Source organism: Chiloscyllium plagiosum, unplaced genomic scaffold, assembly GCF_037043375.1.
Source record: "Chiloscyllium plagiosum isolate Xiang-an unplaced genomic scaffold, Cpla_swu_hap1 HiC_scaffold_30, whole genome shotgun sequence".
NCBI classification, from domain to species: Eukaryota; Metazoa; Chordata; class Chondrichthyes; order Orectolobiformes; family Hemiscylliidae; genus Chiloscyllium; species Chiloscyllium plagiosum.
Window position 1 is genome coordinate 18,384,193 of NW_028270168.1, and position 14,580 is coordinate 18,398,772.

The following is a 14,580-nucleotide window of genomic DNA, read 5'->3' on the forward strand; positions in this document are numbered from 1 at the left end:
AGTAGTCAGCATGGCTTTGTGAGTGGGAGGTTATGGCTCACAATTTTGTTAGAGTTCATTAATGAAGTGATCAGAAAGGTTGAAAAGGGCAGTGCGGTAGACGTAGTCTATATAGATTTCTGTAAGGTCTTTGATGTGGTTTCATATAGTAGGCTGCTCTGGAACATTAGATCGCATGGAAAATTGGATACAAAACTGGCTTGATGGTAGGAAGCAGAGGGTATTAGTGGAAGGATGCTTGTCAGACTGGAGGCCTGTAGGTAGTGGAGTGCCTCAGGGGTCAGTGCTGGGCCTATTGCTGTTTGTTACCTATAATCAATGATTTGGATGAGAATGTACAAGGCATGATTAGTAAGTATGCTGATGACATTAAAATAGGCAGTATCATGGACAGCGAGGAAATCGCTGTCAGAAATTGTAGTAGGAACTTGATCAGCTGGGGAAGTGGGCTGAGAAATGGCAAATGGAGTTTAATATAGACAAGTAGGAGGTCCTGCATTTTGGAAAATCAAATCAAGGAAGGAATTTCATGGTGAATGTTATGGCCTTAAGGAGTGTAGTGGAACAGAGGGATCTTAGAGTTCAGATTCACAGTTCTGTGAAAGTGGAGTCACAGATAGGCAGAGCAGTGAAGAAGGCTTTTGGCACACTGGCCTTCATTAGTTAGGGCACCGAGTATGGAAGTTGGGAAGTTATGTTGCAGTTATACAGGATGTTGGTGAGGCCACCCTTGCAGTATTGTGTTCAGTTTAAGTCAACTTATTTTAGGAAGGATGTTATTAAACATGAAAGAGTGCAGAAGAAATTTATAAGGATGTTGACTGAACCTAATGGTCTGTGTTATGGGGAGAGGTTGGACAAGCTAGAACTTTTTTCTTAAGTGAGGAGACTGATGGAGGACTTTATGTCGGTGTACAAGATCATGAGAGGCATAAAAAGAGTGAATGCACTCAGTCTTTTTCCCAGGGTTGGGGAATTGATGACTAGAAGGCATCAGTTTAGGGTAAGAGGGGAAAGAATAAAAGGGAATCTGAGGTGCAATATTTTGCACAGAGGGTGATACGTATATAGAATGAGCAGACAGTGGAAGTGGTTGAGGTTGTATATTCACAACATCTAAAAGGAATTTGGACAAATACTTGGATAGGAAAAGATTAGAAGGATATAGGCCAAGTGCAAGGAAATGGGGTTAGCATGGATGGACATTCTGGTCAGCATGGACCAGTTTGGGCCTAATGGCCTGTCTCCGTGCTGTAGGACTCTTTGACTCTTTGACAGCTAAAATGAGATACGAAAGAATACTGGAAGTTTTTTAAAAAAGAAAATCCTAAATTGTTTACAGGTACATTAAGCATAAAGGGATAATGAGTTGGAGAATCAAGGACTGGAGGGCATCAATTTAAGGTTACAGGGGAAAGACTAAAAGAGAACCTGAGAGGCAACGTTTTTATACAGAGGGTGATATGCATATGGAATGAGCTGCCAGCAGAAGTGGTTGAGGGGAGTATATTAACAACATTTAAACGGTATTTGGACAAACACATGGATATGAAAGGATTAGAAGGATATGGGCCAAATGCAGGGAAATGGGGTTAGCGTGGATGGACATTTTGGTCAGCATGGAGCAGTTTGGGCCACAGGGCCTGTCTCCGTGCTGTAGGACTCTATGACTCTATGAGTGAAAGAAAAGGATTCATTAAGGACCACGTCAATAATTCGTGCATGAGCTGGAGGATGTAGGTAGGGCTCTAATTAAAGACTTCTGAGTTGGTGTTCACTAGTGAAAGGGATGGTATGGATATATAGAGAGAAGGTCTGCGATACAATTAATAAGATTAGCATTGACAAAGAGGAGGTTCTGAGTGGTCTGGCAAGCTTAAAAGTAGATAAGTATCCAGGGCCAGATGAAATGTATCCCAGGTATAGAGTGAGGCAAGGAAGCAACTGCTTGGAAAAATTTCCAATTCATTGGAGTGGTTCTGGAGGACTGTAAGACAGCCAGTGTGGTACTGTTATTCAAGAAGGGAGCAAGGGATAAACCAAGAAGCTACAGGCCAATCAGTTTAACCTCAGTGGTAGGGAAACTATCAGAAACAATTCTGAGGTACAGAACTAATTTCCACTTGAGAGAGAGCATTTAATTAAGAGCAGAGTCTAGATTAGAGTGGTGCTGGAAAAGCACAGCACATCAGGCAGCATCCGAGAAGCAGGAAAATCAACATTTCGGGCAAAAGCCCTTCATGAGGAATAGAGGCAGGGTGCCTGCAGAGTGGAGAGATAAATGAGAGGGGAGTGGGGGTGGGGAGAAAGTAGCATAGAGTACAATAGGTGAATGGGGGTGGGGATGGAGGTGATAGGTCAGAGAAGAGGGTGGGGGAAGTTAAGAGCAGTCAGCATGGTTTTGTTAAGGAGTCATGTCTGATCATCTGGATTGAATTTTTCAAAGAGGTGACCAGGGTGTATAGATGCATTTAATGCTTTTAATGTAGCCTACTTGGACTGTAGCAAGGCTTTTGATAAGGTCCTGCATGGGAAACTGATTGTAAAGGCAAGAGCCCATGGGATCCAAGGAAATTTGGCAAAGTGGATTCTCGGTTGGCTGAGTGGCAGAAAGCAGAGATTGATGGTTGAGGGATGTTTTTCTGACTGAATTTCTGTGTCCAGTGGGGTCATAAAGGGTGTAATGTTGGGGTCCTTGCTGTTTGTGGCTTATATAAATTATGTAGGTTTGAATGGTGGAAGGTTCATCACTCAGTTTGTACTTGATACAAAAATTCATGGCACGGTAAATAGTAAGGAATACAGCCTTAGATTAAAAGAGGACATAGAGTCATCCAACATGTAAACAGACCCTTCAGTAACCGGTCCATGCCAACCATAATCCCAAACTAAACTAGTCCCATTTGCCTGCACTTGCCCCACACCCTTCCAAACAGGGGATACAGATGAGCTCGTCAAATGGACTGATCAATGGCATATTGAATTCAACCAGATAAATGTGAGGTAATGCAGTTGGACAGGACAAACAAAGCAAGGGAACACTATAAGTGTGAATAGTAACATCCTGGGAAGCACTGAGGATCAGAGAGACCTTGGTGTGCATGTATACCGCTCCCTGAAGGTATCTGGAGGGATGGATAAAATGGTGAAGGAGACATATTATATAATTACCTTTATTAGTCAAGATATAGAGTTTATGAATAGAGAGGTTTAGCTGGACCTGTATAAAATTTTGGTTAAGCTATAGCTAAAGTGCTGTGTGAAGTTCTATAATTTACATTATAGGAGAGATTATAATAGCATTGGAGATGGTGCAGAGGAGATTTACCAGGATGTTGCCTGGTTGGAGAGTTTCAGTTTTGAAGAGAGATTGGACAAACTGGGGTTGTTTTCCTTCAAGCAGAGGAGATTGACAAGGGACATGATTAAAATGTTTAAGATTATGAGGGGCATAGATAGGGCAGACAGGTAGAAATGTTTCCCATTCACCGAGGGATCACTGATCAGAAATTTAGAGTAAGAGACAGGAGGTTTAGAGGTGTGAGGAAGAGAAAATTTCTCACTCAGAACATGGTGGGAATCTGGAACTTACTGCGAGTAAGGATGGTAGAGGCAGAAACTTTTATTGAGAAGTATTTACTGTAGATGTGCACTTGTGATACCAAAGCATACAAGCGTATGGCCAAGTGCTAGAATGAGGTTTGGAAAAGTTAGGTGGCTGTTTTTGACTGGTGTGGATGTGCTTAGCTAAAGGGCCTTTTTGTGCTGTCAATCTCTATGATTCTATGCATCAAAACAGTGAAGAGCAGTTAAACCACAGATTTTAAGGTTATTTCACTTCTTTAACAAGTACAGTGTATAGACAGGAAGAAGTCTAGATGGAATAGCACAAGTAGCAAAGATTACTACCCATCCTGGGTTGTGGTTGGGATGATTGGCACCAATTCTCTGAACCTTAACACTGTCACGACCTTTACTTAACTTCAAACCTGAGAGTTCAACAACTTTCCACAAGCTACCGAAGTGCTTGGCACCTGCCTCATACCACAGAACTGGCAACTACCCAGAAACCTTGGACTGGACTTCTGGTGACTGACCCTAGGTTTTACATCAAGAAACCTTGCCCTTACAAACTTCAGATTCAACATTTCATCATTAACTCCCTTTGGTTTGATATAATTTTACTTCTAATCTCTTTAATCAACATCATTCAATAACCTTGCATTTTGTGAAAGTACAGATTCCTACTACTGATTTCTCCAGGGTAGGTGGAGGAATGCGAACATCACAAACAAAATAGCACCAGTGCAATGTTAAAATTAGTTCAAATAGCTTTTAACAGTAAATTAGCAGGACTTAGTTCACATTTTACTTGGTATGTGTGCATGAGAACTTGCAACTGAATGGGTAGCAATACTGAATCTATTGCTCAATATCCTGTTTGAATTACACACTCCCAGGCTTCCTGTTTCCTTAGTTTTGTTTCCAGTGTTTCACAATCAGTATCCTTCTTTAAGAACATACTGTCCCCTGCATTACAAATTTTAATTAAATGGTTTGTTTATCTATCCATTTCTGTACTTTTTCAAATTTAAATATACAAAAGGTGGCACCTTGAGATTGCTGACCAAGCGGAATTAACACTGCTGAAAATTTCCACCAACTTGAGTATTTAGGTTGATGCTTTAATTCTGCGTGCATTAAGTCTGCCGATCGCTGTCTTCTAATGCCGCTTTCTGCCTCAAGATGTCAGAACTTTATTTGCATGTGATCTGAAGAAGTTATTCTCCACAATCTGCAGATGATGCTGAGTTTCACATAGCTCTCAAGCTCTAACATCTCACAAGTTACCTAGTTTGTATGAGAGAACTGCAAATTACTCATGGTTTTGCACACTGGGAAGCTACAGGTGTTTTCCAAACTGTACTGACCTGTGGAGCATGGTAATAATGCATTGGGGTAAAGCTCTGTGCAAAAGAAATACAGCTTTGTAGCATTCTCCAGGAACAGAAACAAACCTTTACGCTGTATCTAATCAGTGTTGCATCTGCCCTAGGAATCATTTTTGGGACACTGTAGAAGGAACTTCTGTTTATATCTAATCAAACAACAATATAGAAGAGAGTTTCATTTTGTATCTAACAATGAGACAATATAGAAGGAATGTTGTCTGTATCAAACCAATGCTATTAATTTAAACTAATCTAACCAACCTTATTGTATTCAATCCCAGGACTTCGGTGCCAATTCCTACGTTCCCTTGAGATTGCAGAGTAAGCCACCTTTTTGAATGGCTGCAGTGTGCTGACAGTGTGGAGTTACAATATTTACCCAGCAATGATGAAAAAACAGCAAGATATACAGCTAAGGCAGGATAGTGAATAACTTGGGGAAGCATTTGGAGATAGTATTAATTTGTAAGGAATAGGAGCACAAATGGACTTAAGCATCCTTGAACTTGTTCTGCTTTTCAATTAAAGTCATGGGACATTTTTGCCTTCAAATTCCCTTTTCTTCTTGTTCACTTGTCCTTCTAGGTGGTGAAAGTCAGTTTTAGAAGGTGCTTCAGAGCCACGATAAGTTGGCTTTGAACAAGGCACCACATTCTGCTAGAGGTGGAGGTGTTTAGGAGGCATGTTTGTATGGCAATCAAGCAACCCATTTGTCCTTGGTCACACAAAGCACCATGAGTACTGGTACAGCTACATATATTGAGGCAAGTGGAGATTAGCTCCTGGAATATGCCTTTTAAATAGTAAAAAGGCTTCGGGGAATGAGGAACTGATTCATCTGCTGCAGAATACCCAGATTCTGACTTGTAGATAGTATGTGCGTGCCTGGTTGAGTTATTTCTGGTCAATATTGACTTCCAGGATTTTGGTGATGAAGGATCCAAATTATTATAATCATGTCACTTCACTTCAAGAGTCTCAGTTAGATTCTCATTTGTTGAAGATTATCATACTCCGATACTGGTGAATGCTATTTGCTGCTTTTCCACACAAGCCTGGCTGTGATTCAGGCTTTGTTATTTTTACATATGGGCTGTTTAGTTATCAGAGAAATTCCAAATGGAACAGCACACTGCAAATCAGTGAACATCTTCTGACTTGGGAGTATTTGATATTAAAACCATCTTATGTCAAAGTTGATTTTTTTTCACTATTTTCTGCAAGATTACTTCTGCTTATACTGACAGACTGACTTAAATGCTTCCTTAAACAAAAAGTGCACAAATTTCTGGTAAATAATGGCATTGCATAATTCATCATGCTCACCGCTCTCTCATCATTTGCTCGTCTTGGTCTTCCCTCACTGTCCGAATCATATTTCATTCTATCTTCAATGTTTTGATGCTGAATTATTCTTGGAGATTGTGGAGTTAATGTTCCATCACTTACAAGCTCTTCTCCATCACATGAGGTCACAGTGCCCCCTTCAGACATCAGACTTGCTACCTGCATGTGCTCACCTGTAAAATCAAATAAAGCACAACCTTAACACATACCAGGATAGCAACTCAGTTACTGAACACACAATAGTAGGCAGCCAATAATACACTGCATTGCTAGAGTAAACATTGGTTAGACCCCATCTAGATTGTTATCTCCAATTTAGAACACCATATTTAAGAAAGGATGTCAATTCTTGAGTGGTGAAACAACATTTCAGTCATGCATAAGCACTTGTTGATATATAAAAAAGGTGGATCAGTGGTGCTGGAAGAGCATGGCAGTTCAGGCAGCATCCAACGAGCAGCAGGATGTCAAGGCCTTGAAGATGTCACATAAGAGACCTACCAGAATCACGCCAGGACTGAGGGGATTCATTTTTGCAAAGGGATGATGGAAGCTAGGATTGGTTGTCTTATAAAGAAGATAAGAGCAATTATAGGTCAGAACTTTATGGTAGGTTATAGGATACAGCAAGAGCCTCATGTCATCTTTTCCTGGGAAGGCCTGCTGCATCATGTGCTGTTCAGGAATGTGTTCACACAAAAACTAGGAGAAATTAGGCCATTCTGCCATTCAGTGGGATCATGGCTAATACGTTTGTGCTTTGAATACCACATTCCAGGCTACCCTGACAACCTTACATTGATTCTCTTGTCTAAAAAAATCTATCTCTGCGTTAAAAATTGTCAACCAGCCCCTCTATAAAAAACCCTTTTCCAGCATATTTTTAAAAGAATTCGTGAAAGATAATTAGTTTAAGGCAAATATCAGAAGCTATCACTGGCCATTTGTAAAAGGCTATTTTAAATTTCTGGAAAAATAGGAACACATTGTTTATTTAATTCATTTACCAAAGATTAGGATAGTTCTCACAAGTTAGGTAGTAATTTCTAAACTTCAGCACCTACTGAAAATGACTTGGCAGAAGAGATCACTCATCCTCAGTCAAATGCATTTGATTTTCATTCATTGATCAAAGTGACTCATCCACCCTGGATAGTGTTGAGCTTTTAAAAACATGTCTTGCAGCTGCACAAATCCAGATGTTTAATATCCATCACATTCCTATTTTGAGCCTAGTTGATAGTTTTCCTCTTTTATTTCAAGGAACACAGAAACTAGGTCTAGATCATTTGTCCCTTTGACCCTGCTCCACCATTCAATATGATTGATCTTCTACTTCATTGCTATAATTCCTGCTTTCTCTCCATACTCTTTAATGCCTTTAAAATCTAAATTAAAACTATCTTTATTGGGTATGTTTCAGTCTAAAATGGTTCACCCCATATGCGAAGACTGTGTACTCTGGTTCTAGACTCCCCAACCAGGGAAAACATTCTTCCTGCATCTTGTTAGAATTTATATAATGTTTTCAGTCAGATCACCTTCTAAACTCTGGTGAATATAGACCCAGTCAAATCAATCTCTCATTCTACAACAGTCTTGTTGTTCTCATTGTCAGTCTAGTGAAGCTCTGCTGCACTACGTCTATGGCAGGTTTATCCTTTATTAGGGAGACCGAACTACAGGCAAAACTCCCCAGGTGTGGTCTCTCCATGGCTCTGTATAGCTATAGTGAGATATCCCTACCTATGAACTCAAATCTTCTTATAGCATTATACAGCACAGAACAGAATCTTTGGTCCAACTCATCCATGTCGACAGATATCCTAAACTGATCTAGTACATTTGCCAAAATTTGTTCCACATCTCTCTAAACCCTTCCTATTCATGTACCCATGCCTTTTAAATGTCGTAATTGTACTAGCCCCCATCACTTCCCCGGCAGCTCGTTACATACATGCACCACCCTCTGTGTGGAAAAATTGCCCATTAGGTCCCTTTTCAATATTTCCCCTCTCACCTTAAATCTATGCCCTCTAGTTTTGGATTTCCCTACCCTGGGAGAAAGATCTTGGCTATTCACCCTTATTCACCCTTTCCATGTCACTCATGGGTTTATAAACCTATATATATATATATAACCACCCCTCAGGCTCCAAGGCTCCCGGGATAAAAGCCTCAGACTATTCAGCCTCTCCTTATAGCTCAACCCTCCAGTCCTTTCTGTATTATTTCAATGAAGTCTATAACTTCACATTTAGCCATGTTGGCCACTCACTCAACTTGTCTCAATCACCCTGAAGCCTCCTTGTATTATCCTCATAACTTTGATCCTTCTCTAGTTTTATATCAACAGCAAACTTGTAAATGTTGCATTTGGTTCCCTCACCCAGACAATTCATATATAATCGTGAATAGCTGAGGCTCCAAGTATTGATTCTAATGGTACTCACTTATCATTGTCTGCCACTTGGAAAAAGGCCCATTTATTCCCACTCTGCTTTCTGTTGGTCAACTAATTCTAGATCCATGCCCATTTATTACATCCGATTCTATGTGCCTTAATTTTGCCCACTGACCTCTTACTAAGGATCTTCTGAAGATCTAAATATAACACATTCACTGAATCTCCCTAATCGATTCTACTTGTCACATTCTCAAAAAACTCCAGTAAAGTTGTTGAGCATGATTTGCCTTTCATAACCTTACACTAGTTTTGTCTAATCCCGTTGATGTTTTACCGTCACATCTTTTATAATAGACTCTAACATTTTCCCCATTACTGGTGTTAGGCTAATTGGACTATAATTCTGTTTTTCTCTCTCCCTGCTTTTTTTAAAATAATGGCATTACATTTGCTATCCTCCAATTTGTAAGAACTGCTTCAGAATCTATAGAATGTTTGAAGATAGCCACCACTGCGTCCAACATTTCCAGGCAACTTCCTTTAGTACTTTGGGATGTAGACTATCAGGCCCTATGGTTTGTCACCCTTTAACCCCAGTAATTTCTCAGTATCATTCCTAGTACTGTACCAATATCCTTCAATTTCATCATCTTCCTGGATTCTTAGTTTCTTAACATTTTTGGGAGGTTATTTTTACTCTCTTTTGTGAAAACAGACCCAATTCTTTGCTATTTCTTTATTCTTCATTATAATTTTCCCTGCTTTCCTATAAAGGGATCTTAATTTATCTTTACTAATCTTTTTCTCTTCACATATTTATAGATTTTGTGGTCAGATTTTGTGTCCTTGCAATTTTACTCTCATGCTTTATTTCCTCCTTTTGATCAAACTTTTTGTCCTCTTTTGCTGAATTCTAAAATATTCACAATCCCCAAGTTTGCTGCTTTATTTTTGGCAACTTTGTGTATCTCCTTTTTGGAACTAATACTATCCCTAGTTTATTTTACAAGTTATGGTTAAGCCACATTTCCTCTTATTTTGCACTAGACAGGCATGAATAATTGTGATTTATGAATTACAAATAATTTCAAGAATTTCAAATAGTGAACCCTTTACAAATTGTCAATGACTGCTTCTAATATTCCTGATGCAGGGCTTATGCTCAAAATATTGACTCTCCTGCTCCTCGGATGCTGCCTGACCTGATGTGCTTTTCCAGCACCACACTTTTTGACTGACTCTCCAGTATCTGCAGCCCTCACTTTCTCCTGCTTCTAATACTAACCTTGCTTGCAGGATTACTCCATTCATTTTCTCACTGAAAACCTTTTAGATGTGCTGGAAAAGATTTACGGGGATATCCTCAATTTTGAACTGTCAAACTCAAAAAAGTAAGAACCATCATCTATAAACAGAATCAGGCATTTTGCACTGCTTCTATTTTAACGGTATCTCTGAATCTTCTAACTACTGAAACTTTTAGTGTTGCCTTGGGAATCGCTTACTACAGAAGTTCAAGTGCAAGACTACCGAACTAGCGAACTTCCCTTTTTAATTAATTTGTGGGCATGGGTATCTCTGGCTGGTCAGAATTTATTGCTTGCCCCTAGTTGTCATTGAAAAGGTGGTGGTGGGCCACCTTCTTGAACCTCTGCAGTCCATGTCTGTAAATGGGCCTGCAATGCCCTTTGGGAAGGAATTTCAGGATTTTAACACAGTGACAATGAAGGAACTGTGATTTATTTCCAAATCAGAATGGCGAATGGCTTGGAAGGGAAGTTGCAGATGGTGGTCTTCTCATTTAATTGTTGCCCTTGTCCTTCTAGATGCAAGTGATTGTTGGTTTGGAAGATGCTGTTTAAGGATCTTTGGTGAATTTCTGCAATGCATCTTGTAGACATTACACGCTGCTGCTAGTGAGCTTTGGTGGTGGAAGGTGTGGATGCTTGTGGATGTGGTGGCAATCAAGAGGGCTACTTTGTACTGGATGGTGTCAACTTTCTTAATGTTGTTGGAGCTGCATCCATCCAGGCAAATGGGGAATATTCCATCACACTTGTGATTTGTGCCTTTGAGAAGTTGGACAGGCTTTGGGAGTCAGAAGGTGAGTTACTTGCTGCAGATTTCCTAGCCCCTGACTAACTTTGTAGCCATTGTGTTTATGTGGAGAGTCCAGTTGAATTTATGGTCAGTGGTAACCCCCAGATGTTGATGTTGGGGGAATTTAATGTTGGTGACATCATTGAATGTCAAAGAGCTGTGTTTAGATTGTCTTTTATTGGAGATGGTCTTTGTTTGGCACTTGTGTGATGTGAATGTTACTTGACACTTCTCAGCCCAAACCTGGATTTTATCCTGATCTTGTTGCATTTGAAAATGGAGTACTTCAGCATTTGAGGAGTCATGAATGGTCATGAACATTATGCAATCATTGGTGAAAGTCTCCACTTCTGACCTTGATGAAGCAAGCTCAAGATGGTTGGGCCTAGGTCATGACCCCTGAGGAATTCCTCCTGAGATGATTGATCCAACAAGCACAATGATCTTCCTATGTACCAAGTGTGATTCCAAAAAGCAAAAAGAGTTTGACCTTGATACCCACTGATTCCAGTTTTGCTACTGCTCCTTGGTTGAATGTAGCTTTGATGTCAAGGGCATCACTGTCACCTCACCTCTGAAATTTCATTCGCATATGGACAGTTTAAACAAGACAGTTACCATAACAAATCAAAACAAAACTGGAGTAGTGTTTCTGCTTTGGGAACAACTGAGAAATTGTGGTCAAACTGCACTGGTAAGGTTACAATTCAAGTTTTTGTTTCAAATCATTTGTATTACCATGAACTTACTGAATGGTAACCTAATGCAGTAATATTAGTACAATTTAATTCAGGTTTATCAAAAATAAACATTTTTAAGAAGCAAGTTACCTTTCTCACGCAAAACCATGTTTTTACCAAACCTATAGTCACAGGACTATATTATTATAACCAGCTAACATTAGCCATCACGTGTGCAGTAATTCAGTACCTAATATAAATCATGCTGGTCAGCAAAACAGAATGGAGTATGTCCAATCAGCTGGTCACTGGAAACATTTGAAAACTGCCTCCCACAGACAGACAGAAGGAGAAGGGTGAGAGCTTGAGAGAGAAAGCTTGAGAGAGAGAAGGGCAAGAGAGAAAGGGAAGGGCTGGAGCTTGAGAGAGAAAGAGAAGGGTGAGAGCTCGAGAGTGAAAGAGTTAATGAGTGCGGCATGCACGCAATGTATTCCTCCTTACCCTCAGTGTTAGACTGTTGTACTGGCTGCATTTGATCACTTTCTCCATCAGACTCGGACCCAATTTCAGAGTAGGATTCAGATGGCAATGGCTTATCCTTGTCTTCACAGCTTGCACTAGTTTCAAAGGTGTTGCAGTCAGGTTTTGCACCCTGTTGGATTCCTACCCTCTCTCTCCGTGAGAACCTGAATTTTTAAAAAATGAAAGTCTTTGGAATTTATGATTTTAATTTGGCAGATTCGTGTGTACACTGTTCTCCACAGTTTGTTTTTTAAGTATCAAGAAACATATCAAAAAGTTTAACCAGAGATAAAGGGGCATGACTGACCTCAGGTGATCATGGGGTCATACTCACCATGAAAACAGTGATAGCAGGGCCAAAATACATAATCCAATACATGTAACCAAACAATGAAACAAAGCGCTAAAAACAAAACCTGAGGAAATTGAAAAGCCTCCAACACAGGAGGTGATGGCATAGGGGTCTTATCGCTGACAATAATGATCCAGATAATGTTCTGGGTCCTTAGGTTCAAATCCTGCCACAACAGATGAAGGAATTTGAATTCAATAAAAGAAAACCTGGAAGTAAGAGTCTAATGATGACCATGAATCAATTAATCAGGAATTAATTTTTAAAAACTGTATTATTTATTGAACTGGAAGGATATCCTTCACCTGGGCATTTTATTTATTACTCATTCATGGGACTTGGGCATCACTAGCTGTGGCTGTGTTTATTGCCCATCCCTTGTTGCCCTTGAGTGGGTGGTGGTGTGCTGCCTTTTTGAATTGCTGCAGTTGATTTGATGTAAGTAAACCCCACAATGCTGTAGGGAGGAAGTTTCATGATTTTGAAACAGTGACAATGAAGGAAAAACAATATTTTTCCAAGCAAGGGGAGTGACTAGCTTGGAGGGGTGCTTGCAGCTGGTGTGTTTCCAGGTGTCTGCTATCACTACCTTTCTTAGTGATAGTAGTTGAGAGTTTGGCAGATGATGTCTGAGGAACCTTGGTAGATTTCTGCAGATCATCTCCAGATAGTAGACCCTCTTGCTACTGAGCTTATTGATGGAAAGAATTAATGTTTTTGGATGTGTTGCCAATCAAACAGCTGGATGTTGTCAAACTTCTTGAGCATTGTTGGAGCACCACTCACAAGTGGGAAATAATCCACCACATACTGACTTGTGCCTTACAAATAGTGTATAGGTTTTGGAGAGTCAGCAGGATTCCTAGTCTCTGATTTGCTCAGGTAGCCACATTATGAATATGGTAGTTCAGTTCACTTTCTGGTCAATGAAAACCCTCAGGATATTGATTATGGGGGTTTCAACAATGATAATGCATTTGAATTAATATTAAGGGACATTAATATCCCAGAATTAATGGCTTGGTTAAGATTCATTACCACATTGTTACTCACATTTTGTTGAAAGACACAATGTCACTTAACATCTTACCCAATGGTAACTCAAATGCTATAGCAGCTAGATCATGAACGAGGTACAAATCTGCAGTACTATTCTCCACATGTGCACAAAGCTGATTTTAACTGTTACTGTACAGAGTTGGAAGTTGAAGTCTTGTCCCTGCCTCCACAGTTTAAGGTAACTATTTAAGTGGGAACATTTTTGCTTGCTGTACCAAAGCTATGCTCCACAAGAGCATTCCTTTGCCTTAATTTACTGAGCAGCAAGCAGAAGGATCAGCAAAAACTCCCCTGCTTAATATGTTGCAACAGAATAGGTTGTGATCTGGTTTCATCCAGTTGTGAAACATATAAAGAGTTATACAAATATTTTGTGTCCTATCTTCTCCACTTCTCCTTAAGGCACTAACTCATTGCAAGTGTATTCCCTCTAACATCTCTCACAAGTATTTCATCTCTCCATCTTGACAAAGAAGATTGCTGGATTAGTCAATTCAAGGAACATCACAAATCATTGAGATTGCATTGTCATCCAGTTCCAAGCACATGCTCTAGGGATGTCACTGAATTGCCTCAGAAGCATGAATCCTGGTTGATTTTTGTATCTAAGCAAACCATTAACTGCTGACCATAAATCAGGACCGACTTTGAAATAAACCTGGGGCATTCATTGTCAGTGTGGTTTAGTTGATAAACTTGACAAGCATTGTGTATTGAGGATTCATTACTTTTATCCATAACATAAATCATGGGACTCACTGACTGCGTAACCAAGCAACAGTTGGTTTAGTCAAGGAACTTTATAGCACATGTGGTTAGATGGTTACATTCTAAGTCAAATTAATGTCAACAACATCAGGTTCAATTCCTTGTTAGGTTGGAACAGACACAGGGTCTGCCTCTACACCCTGCCCATAGTAGAAAATCACAGCACTTTGTTGTAGTTTGGCAAATCATTTCCAAGGACCTGTAACAAAGGGAGAGAATGCAAAAATTCCACTGCAATACATAATCATGTAAACATAACATGAACATAGAACAGTACAGCACAGTAAAGGCCCTTCAGCCCTTGATGTTGTGCCAACCTTTTATCCTACTGTAAGATCAGACTAACCCACATACTCTTCATTTTACTATCTTCCATGCGCCTATTCAAGAATC

General features: G+C 39.9%; 1 protein-coding gene across 1 annotated transcript in view; it reads right to left on the bottom strand.

Annotated features, from left to right (window-relative positions):
• Positions 1-14,580, bottom strand: part of cnksr1 (connector enhancer of kinase suppressor of Ras 1) — an 88,412-nt gene that overhangs the window by 20,397 nt on the left and 53,435 nt on the right. The window contains exons 11-12 of the mRNA XM_043717490.2: positions 11,988-12,172; positions 6,279-6,472 (exon numbers count right to left, since the gene is read on the bottom strand). Coding sequence (XP_043573425.2) covers positions 6,279-6,472; positions 11,988-12,172 — 379 coding nt within the window. The remainder of the gene's footprint in view (positions 1-6,278; positions 6,473-11,987; positions 12,173-14,580) is intronic.